General features: G+C 45.4%; 2 protein-coding genes across 2 annotated transcripts in view; both read left to right on the top strand.

Moving 5' to 3' along the window:
* The first annotated feature begins 4,701 nt into the window (after positions 1-4,701).
* LOC143298246 (uncharacterized) lies at positions 4,702-8,304 on the top strand. The gene is made up of 3 exons (XM_076611061.1): positions 4,702-4,912; positions 7,417-8,080; positions 8,142-8,304. The coding sequence occupies exons 2-3, from the start codon at positions 7,509-7,511 to the stop codon at positions 8,302-8,304; spliced, it is 735 nt and encodes a 244-aa protein (XP_076467176.1). The 5' UTR covers positions 4,702-4,912; positions 7,417-7,508.
* Positions 8,164-10,000, top strand: part of LOC143297869 (transient receptor potential cation channel subfamily A member 1 homolog) — a 59,492-nt gene continuing 57,655 nt past the window's right edge. The window contains exon 1 of the mRNA XM_076610397.1: positions 8,164-8,314. The gene's annotated coding sequence lies outside the window, so the exon portion shown is untranslated. The remainder of the gene's footprint in view (positions 8,315-10,000) is intronic.

The following is a 10,000-nucleotide window of genomic DNA, read 5'->3' as shown; positions in this document are numbered from 1 at the left end:
AGACCAAGACACACATGTAGACTGAGACCAAGACACACATATAGAGTGAGACCAAGACACACATATAGACTGAGACCAAGACACACGCATAGACTGAGACCAAGACACACATATAGAGTGAGACCAAAACACACATATAGAGTGACACCAAGACACACGCATAGACTGAGATCAAGACACACATATAGACTGAGACCAAGACACACATATAGACTGAGACCAAGACACACATAAAGTCTGAGACCAAGACACACATATAGAGTGAGACCAAGACACACATATAGACTGAGACCAAGACACACATATAGACTGAGACCAAGACACACACATAGACTGAGACCAAGACACACATATAGACTGAGACCAAGACACACATATAGACTGAGACCAAGACACACATATAGACTGAGACCAAGACACACGCATAGACTGAGACCAAGACACACACATAGACAGAGACGGAAAGACATGTTTACTATTGGTTTTGTGTAATTGTCTCGCTATCGTCGAGAAAGAAAGAAAGAAAGAGAGAGAGAGAGAGAGAGAGAGAGAGAGTGTGTGTGTGTGTGTGTGCGCGCGCGCTCGTTTCTTTAACTGTGTGTGCGTGTGCGTGTGTGTGTGTATATATGTGTGTGTGTGTGTTTCTTTCTCTCTGTGTGTGTGTGTGTGTGTGTGTGTGTGTGTGTGTTTCCAGGCCTACGTTGAACAGCCAGGAGCGCTTGTACATGCTAGTCCTGAAACAAAATCAAGACAAACTAAACAGGGTGTAAAAATGAAACTGTACAACCAAAAGCTTAAAAATCAGCGACGAAAATAATTCGGGGTGGGGATGGGGATGGAGGTGGGGGGGGGGGGAGGGCGTGCGGGGGTGGGGGGGGGGGGGGGGGGAGATATAAATGAGTTGTAAATGGAAGAACAGACGGGTTTTGCAGCAGCATAGCATTCAACAATTAATGAAGGACGAGACTGACACGATCAGTTTCTAACAAGTAATGTATCTATTTCATACAGGAGGCACTATATCCAACGACACCGGCATTGTAAAAATCGCGCATGATCAGAAGTTATACGAAGGAGTTCCTTGCAAAATAACCAAGTTAACTCAGTTTATATTCAACAAGACTTCTTCAACTCAAGGTTCGTACAACAGTAGTTTAAAGCGCTGCTGATTAAAAAAAAAAAAAAAAAAAAAAAAAAAATGAAACACAGCCGACAACATGCTTTGTGTCTTTTCCAATAGGAGTCAGTCGACCATGTCCTTTGTGTTGACCGCTGTTCAGCAGGAGAGTTTCCCCCCCGTTCACTGGTAGTTTGGGGTTTTCTATGGCAAGCCTCTGCCGCCAAAAGTAAATAAACGGAAACCACCTCCTTGTCGTCGTCGCCGTCATCAACAGCATCAAGGCCATCCTCGTCATTGCCTGTCGTTGTGATGATCAGCACCACCGTCAGCAATATCACATTCATTCATTACCAAACATAGCGCCGCGTACACATTTTCAAGCACACAGCCACAACCACAGCCAAACACTGGCATATAAAACTAATACACACAGGCAGAGAGAGAGAGGGAGAGAGAGAGAGAGAGAGGGGGGGGGGGGGTACACGTGCAGGCAGACAGACAAACAGGAAGACAGATGGAGACAGAGACAAAGAAAAAAAAAAGACTGAGGAAAAGAGAGACTGAGACAGACAGAGATAGAGGCAGAGAGACATTGACAGAGACTGAAAAACATAAAAGAAAAAAAAAATTAGCCAAAAAATGAAAAGAAAAAAAAAGACTCCCATACGTGGCAACGGCAAAAAAAAAAAAAAAAAAGAAAAGGAAAAAAAAGTCCCATTTTGACCGCAACAGGACGCCATAATAATCTTCCTCCACTCAGCCATCTCACTCATGTCTGTCAATCAATATTTGATGGTGTGCGTTCCCTCTGTGCTCCCAAGACTCACCTGTTCCACTGTGACTGGCTTTGGCTTGGCAACCACCGCCTGTGTCAGCGTTACCTGGTGGGTTCCAGTTGCCTGCTGCCATCATGGCTGAGTGGGCTGCGTTCAGTTTCACACCGGGTTGCCATACCGTGACTCTGGTTCACTGAACGGGTGTGGAACACAGAATACAGAATACTTAGTTTATCCCCAACAAGAGAAATTCGTTTGTGTTGTATGTTATAAAACAAAACAAAACAATGTAGGTTACGATAATCACAGTAATTCAATATGAAAAGATAAACGACATAAGATGCTTAAATGTCAAGGTGACGTTGACCTCACATACAGTCTTCACAATCATAGATATGCCATAAACACAGTGAGAGAACAGGCATAAACAAATATGACAGTTTAATTATAGACACACAGGATGCAAAATGCTGTAATCATGATTTAATGGAAACCAACGTCACTGAAAATAAAATATACGTCAAACCAATAAGGAATCAATTTACAACTGATTGGAAAGTTGTTTTTTGAATTGTTATAATTTTATAGATACCTATGTAAACGCGACAAAATAAAATCTGTAAAATAAATTGTTCAGTCGAGACTTTGAATGGAAAATGTGCTTTCTTGATATACATGTTTTCAGGGGAATAGGCCGGATTTAATTCAAATCTCATCTGTCTATCTCTGCTCTATAATGCTGTGGTACTCGTATTATGATGATTATTATTGTGTTATTGCACACTACACACATGGGCTATGGTTCAGTTTGAAAAAAAAAAGTATTCTCTCTCTCTGTCTGTTTCTGTATTTTCTCTCTCTGTCTGTCTGTCTAGCTGTCTGTCTCTGTATTTCTTTCTCTTCACACATACACACGCACGCACGCACACACACACACACACACCATTATAGCCCCCCCCTCCCCCCGCCCCCACTAATACATGCATCCACACACCCTCACACACACACCCTTGCTCCTTTTCCACCTCCCACAAACACGTGAAGTGATAATGCTGAACCCCTCACTCCCATATAACATCTGAATGTGATTTAAACAACAACAACAACAAGAACCTCGATCATGTGCGACCTAACAAAAACAAAACAAAAAACAAACAAACAAAAAAACTGTAGATTGTTGTCCTTCTCTCTCCAGCTCTCCTCCACAACGGGAAATTAACAAACAATGAGGCCAGGAGATGAAATGATTAACAAATAGTAAAGAGTGGTAACTCTCTCCATTCACAAGGTACACAACTTCAAGTCAGTGCCGCTTACGCTACCGATGCAGCTAACACACAGGTAAATAAAAAGTACATTGGTACAAACCCATACACTTCCTCAGTGTACCTTTTATTTACTTGTGTGCTGGCTGAATCGGTAGCGTAAGCAGCACTGACTTGAAGTTGTGTACCTTGTGAACGGAGAGAGAGTTACCACTCTTTACTATTTGTTAATCTCCTCCACAACAACGCGACCTTCTTCTTCGCACTTGCCAAGCTACGCACAGAAGCGTGTGAAGAAGCAAACAACGATAGGCTAAAATGTTAATTAAATGTTAATTAAAGGTTAATTAAAGGTCCCATTACAGCAGGCAGTGAACTGATATCCCGGAACACTGTGTCCAGAAAGACAGTGCACAACCCCCTCTCTCTGCCGTTCATTTATTTGTTCACAGTCTGTTCATCTAAGATGATGATATTAGACTGAAAATATTATTATTGTTGTTGTTGTTGTTGTTGTCGTCGTCGTCATCATCATCATCATCATTATTATTGTTGTTGTTGTTGTCCTCGTCGTCGTCATTATTATTATTATTACTTACAAATCATCATTTCTGAAAAATCAATGTTAAGGGGAGAACTATTCAACTGAAAAGAGGGGGGGGGGGGGCGGTTGAGGTGGAGGGTGGGGGTGGGGGTGGGGTGAGGGAGGGGTGGGGAAGGGGACTGAGGCAGAGAGAGAGAGAGCGAGAGAGAGAATGTTTAACCTTCCTCCAAACGTAGTGAGGTACTCGCTAACACCCCTGGATGGAGTGCGGAAAATGGGAGTATCAAGTAAAACGCCTTTCCCAGTGACACAACACCATGCCCAATCAGGCCCTCAAACTCCGATCACTGAAACATCAAACACGCACTGCGATACCACTGCGTGAACAGGCTCAACTTCTTCTTCTGCGTTCGTGGGCTGCAACTCCCACGTTCACTCGTATATACACGAGTGGGCTTTTACGTTTATAACCGTTTTTACCCCGCCATGTAGGCAGCCATACTCCGCTTTCGGGGGTGTGCATGCTGGGTATGTACTTGTTTCCATAACCCACCGAACTCTGTCATGGATTTCAGAATCTTTAACGTGCGTATTTGATTCTTTTGCTTGCGTATATACACGAAGAGGGTTCAGGCAATAGCAGGTCTGCACATAATATGTTGACCTTGGAGATCGGAAAAATCTCCACCCTTTACCCGTCACCGAGATTCGAACCCGGGACCCTCAGATTGAAAGTCCAACGCTTTAACCATTCGGCTATTACGCCCGTCGAAAACAGGCTGAACGATTAGCGAGGGGGAAAAAAAACCCCATTCTTTATACACCGTGCATTCTGAACGCGACCAGTTTGTACATTCACCTACTTGTGTGCGGTCTGAATTAACCTCGGCAGCTAGTTATAATTAGATCAGCATGGCCGAAGATTTCTTACATGAGTACGAAATGTGGAGTGCACAGAGACATGGCTCAACCTGGACGACAGTGGAGTGTCCGACGTTTCCCTTCACATATCTGGCGAGTGTCGACGTTTGACGTGTGTGAGAGATCGGTTCCGTTCTGAGCGAATCGAGTAGCGTACTGGGAATACCTGTATTGTGCAGCGAGTTTCTATGGAAGCCAAGAGAGTGTGTTCAGAAAGAAACAGAATCGATTCTGTGTGACGTGATGTGTGGTATGTTTCATCCTGAGCGATGGTTTTACTCGTTTGGTAAGAAAGAAAGAAACAAACATAGAGTGTATTTTTCTGCTGAGCCTGGAATGTCTTTGGCTTTGATAGGATCGAGGAGAATTGTTTTCTGACTTGTTCTCTGTGCGTGCGTGCGTGCGTGCGCGCGCGCGTGTGTGTATTTGTGTGTGTGTGTGTGTGTGTGTGTGTGTGTGTGTGTGTACACATACTACGATGACAATAATTACAATGATAACATACTTAGCAACATGTCAGTCAATATTTCTGTTCAGGAAGTATCAGTATCAGTATGAGTAGCTCAAGGAGGCGTCACTGCGTTCGGTTTAAATCCATATACGCTACACCACATCTGCCTGTTCAGGAAACTATTCACCAATGATGGTAGGTCGCTTTTGAAATTATACATCTGCACATGAAGTGACTGATATCTTTTTGATTAATTGTTCTTAGTAGAGTAAGATTTAAGTGTGTTGATACTGGTATTTGCATTTATGACACGTACATATACCAGGAAGTGGCGATGGAATGGACGCGGCAAATAACACATAGCTCAATGCAGCTGAGCGCGAAACGTTTTCAGTTTGATCATATTTCATTCACATATTTCTTTCCTTTGAATATTATTCATTTATTCTTTTTTTTTTTCATTTATCTATTTATTTATTCAATTATTTCTTTCGTCTTGTAATAGTCTATGACAAAAGGCAAACATACAACACATAATCAAACAGCGAATTAAGCTTTACATGTAACCATAATATACTGAAACCAGGATAAGAGAGTTATGCAGAGTTTATCAGTGTAGGCAGGCAAAAAAGAGAAAAGAAATAAAAACAAAAGCATAAACGGCCGATCGATAAGTGATAACCTGCATTAGTAGGTTTTATCAGATTCATAGGATACAATGCTCACAACATACAGATTAAGCCAAAGAGAAAAGGAAGCACACACACACACACACACACACACACAGAGATTCGGGCAGTGTTGCTCGTGTGTATTTCTGGGGACCGCTAAAGCACTGGACTGACCTCGTTGTAGACGTCAACATCCCAGTGGTGTGAGCTTTCAGCCTACGTGGACTCTTGGGCTTTCCACATTGTTGTGAAGAACAAGGACAATTTATATATCTAAATGATTAAATACATTTCATCCAGTTGGTATAAAGATTTCTGTTTCTGGGTGGGAAAAACAACAACAAACAAACAAAAAACAGAAAGGTTTCTTCACTCAGAAGGAGAACGTTGCGACTCAGTCAAATAGTCTCTCACCACAACCTTCTCCAGCAACGCTAACAAAGGAAAATCGTAGCTGAACAAAGCTGTGAGTGAAACATGTTTACTGCAGCAATATGTTTATACGTATGATAGTCAGTCGTGTTCGACTATGACCATCGTAAGAACAGCAGCAGAGGAGGTAACTGCTGTCCCGACTATCTGGGCTAGAATTTGATTATAGTGGAGAGCGTCTTGCCCAAGTTCCATCCCCACTCTCTCGGCCAAGAGGGTTGTCTGAGAACGAAAGCCCAGCTTCAAACAGACACCGGCATGGAACTCCATTCTGTTCATGACCGTTTGTTGTTGTTGTTTTTAAAAACAAAACTACGGTCGGGCGCCTGTGGTCAGGTAACTTTCATGATGCAGTAGTGAACTCAGTTCACTCACAGCCTGTCCAACCCAAGACTGAGTTTTGCTGATTAAGGTGGTAAGAGACCACCAAAATGTTCAAGTGAGTTGCAACTATATATATATATATATATATATTATGAGTGAAGAAAACATTCCGCTGTTCTTTACCCAGGATTAAAAAAATTCAGTTGTTTAGTTATCATTGTTCATTCATTCATTCATTCATTCATTCACTCATTTATTTATTTATTTTGATGCATTGTGAAATAGGTGAACAGGACACCGGGAATATCATGGGAGAAAACCGAACAGGGTAGACAGATTATAACTTCGAGTTGTCCTTCTTGTTTTTTTTTCTCTCCACTGGAAAAATTTATCCTTAAGTGTTAAAATCTGTTTTTGAAGACGAAATCCCCAGACGGTAGATTACTTTAGATAAGCATTATGTATGTATGTATGTAGGTAGGTAGGTAGGTAACAGTAGGTAGGTAGGTAACAGTAGGTAGGTAGGTAGCTAGATAAATTATTACAAATTAAAAAGTCTAATTATTCAGAATAGGTTTCATGACTGTGATCCATCTATTTTACGTCACAGATTAGATCAACTTTTAATTTTGACGACTGACATAACAACAATCAAGGTATCAATACAACAAAGTTCTCGAGTTTTTCTGAAGTGATGATACACGAACAGTGTTCTATCCCTCCTCGATTCGCTCACTGAACAAGAAATCATCAATACTAGTTTCACACACACACACACACATATATATATATGAATTATATATATATATATATATATATATATGATATAATAATAATAATAATGTACATGTATATATATATATATATATATATATATATATATATATATCTTTTCTTACTGATTAAACTTAGGCTGAAGTTGAAAGAGCAAAACCGGAAGGAGGAATATGTAGCGGCAGAAGAGGAGGAAGAGGAATAAGGGAGGCTGGCGAAGAAGTATCGTCATGACCAAAATGACGACCAGACAACAACACGGTACAAACAAGGACCCGGCGAAAGAAATCCCAGGCAGTTCCAGGCGGGGAGACTCGGTGACGAACAGCAAAGTCTCCCCTCCACCCTCTGGCACCATGCCCAGAGCCAACAGACCCCGACTGCTGAGCTCGGGAAACAAGGTAGGCCCGAGTTCCCACTCTGCCGACACAGACACTGCTGCGAAAACGGGATGGAAACAGAACTCCGCGAGCGTTCATTCTCAGGGGAAGCAGCAGCAGCAGCAGCAGCAGCAGCAGCAGCAGCAAGAGAAGCATCATCATCATCCTCAGCAGCAGCAGCAACAACAGCAACATGGGAAGCAACACCATCAAGGGCAAGAAGAAGAGGAAGTAGGGAAGCAACAAGGGCAGCAACAAAAGCAACATGACCAACCTCAAGAGCAAAAACAGCAGCAACAGCAGCAGCAAGAACAACAAGGGCAAGAAGAAGAGCAACAGTACGAACGAGAGCAACAAGGGCAGCAGCAACAACAACGGGAGCAACAAGCGCAACTGGGGCAGCTACAAGAGCAACAACAAGGGCAAGAACAAGAGCAGCAACAGGAACAAGAGCAACAGCAGCAGCAGCAGCAACAACAACAGCGGCAAGACCAGCAAGACCAGCAACAACAGTGCCCCGAGCAAGGTGTCGCCGAAGCCAGTTCCGTGCCTGCTGTGGCCGAGGATGAGGTCTTCCAAGCCAGCAGACAGGACGGCGGTCAGCGTCTTGCCCGGCAGGCTGACCCAGAGGGCCGGCCAGAGGTGACGTCACTTCGGTCAGTAGAGCCTACTCTAGCTTTGTGTGTGTGTGTGTGTGTGTGTGTGTGTGTGTGTGTGTGTGTGTGTGTGTGTGTGTGTGTGTGTGTGCAGACGGGATTCGGCAATGGGGGAAAGCGTGTGCGCGGGGGGAGGGGGGGAGGGCGTGTGGGGGTTGGGAGGGTTAGGTGTATGTGTGTGCGAGGGGATGAATGTGAGTGTGTGTGTGTGTGTGTGTGTGTGTGTGTGTGTGTGTGTGTGTGTGTGTGCGTGTGTGTGTGTGCGCGCGCGCGCGCGCGTGCTTTGCTTTGTTTTTTTGTTTTTTTTTTGGTTTTATTTGTTGACTTTATTTGCTTTCTTTTCCTTTTCTTTCTATTGTTTGATTCCTTCTCTCTCCCTTCCTTCCTTTCTTTCTACTTCTTCCCCTTCTCTCTGTGCCCCCTCCCCTCCCCCCCACCCCCCACGATCCCCTCCCGCCCCCCTGAATTCTTCCTTTCTTTCCTTTTACTTTCCCTCCCTCTCTGTCCTTCTCCCTCCCTGTCCTTCCCTCCCTCTCTGTCCTTCTCCGTCCCTGTCCTTCTCCCTCCCTGTCCTTCCCTCCCTCCCTGTCCTTCCCTCCCTGTCCTTCTCCCTCCCTGTCCTTCCCTCCCTGTCCTTCTCCCTCCCTGTCCTTCTCCCTCCCTGTCCTTCCCTCCCTGTCCTTCTCCCTCCCTGTCCTTCTCCCTCCCTGTCCTTCCCTCCCTCCCTGTCCTTCTCCCTCCCTGTCCTTCTCCCTCCCTGTCCTTCCCTCCCTGTCCTTCTCCCTCCCTGTCCTTCCCTCTCTGTCCTTCTCCCTCCCTGTCCTTCCCTCTCTGTCCTTCCCTCCCTCCCTGTCCTTCCCTCCCTCCCTGTCCTTCTCCCTCCCTGTCCTTCCCTCCCTCTCTGTCCTTCCCTCCCTCTCTGTCCTTCCCTCCCTCCCTGTCCTTCTCCCTCCCTGTCCTTCCCTCTCTGTCCTTCCCTCCCTCCCTGTCCTTCTCCCTCCCTGTCCTTCCCTCCCTCTCTGTCCTTCCCTCCCTCTCTGTCCTTCCCTCCCTCCCTGTCCTTCCCTCCCTCCCTGTCCTTCCCTCCCTCTCTGTCCTTCCCTCCCTCTCTGTCCTTCTCCCTCCCTGTCCTTCCCTCCCTCTCTGTCCTTCCCTCCCTCTCTGTCCTTCTCCCTCCCTGTCCTTCCCTCCCTCCCAGTCCTTCCCTCCTTCCTCCCTGTCCTTACCTCCCTCCCTGTCCTTCCCTCCCTCCCAGTCCTTCCCTCCCTCTCTGTCCTTCCCTCCCTCTCTGTCCTTCTCCCTCCCTGTCCTTCCCTCCCTCCCTGTCCTTCCCTCCCTCTCTGTCCTTCCCTCCCTCCCTGTCCTTCCCTCCCTCTCTGTCCTTCCCTCCCTCCCTGTCCTTCCCTCCCTCCCTGTCCTTCCCTCCCTGTCCTTCCCTCCCTCTCTGTCCTTCTCACTCCCTGTCCTTCCCTCCCTCCCTGTCCTTCCCTCCCTCTCTGTCCTTCCCTCCCTCCCTGTCCTTCCCTCCCTCTCTGTCCTTCTCCCTCTCTCGACTCTTTTTCCCCCCTATTTTCCGTTCTTTGAGAACATTGTCTTCTGTTGCGTATTTTGCTATTCTTCTTACCGTGTCATACATTCAGGTCAGCAAAGCAATCTGTCTCTTGGTCACTGATAAATGTCTGGCAT

This window comes from Babylonia areolata, chromosome 23 (genome assembly GCF_041734735.1).
Source record: "Babylonia areolata isolate BAREFJ2019XMU chromosome 23, ASM4173473v1, whole genome shotgun sequence".
Taxonomy (NCBI): Eukaryota; Metazoa; Mollusca; class Gastropoda; order Neogastropoda; family Buccinidae; genus Babylonia; species Babylonia areolata.
This window is presented reverse-complemented; position numbering and strand designations above follow the sequence as displayed.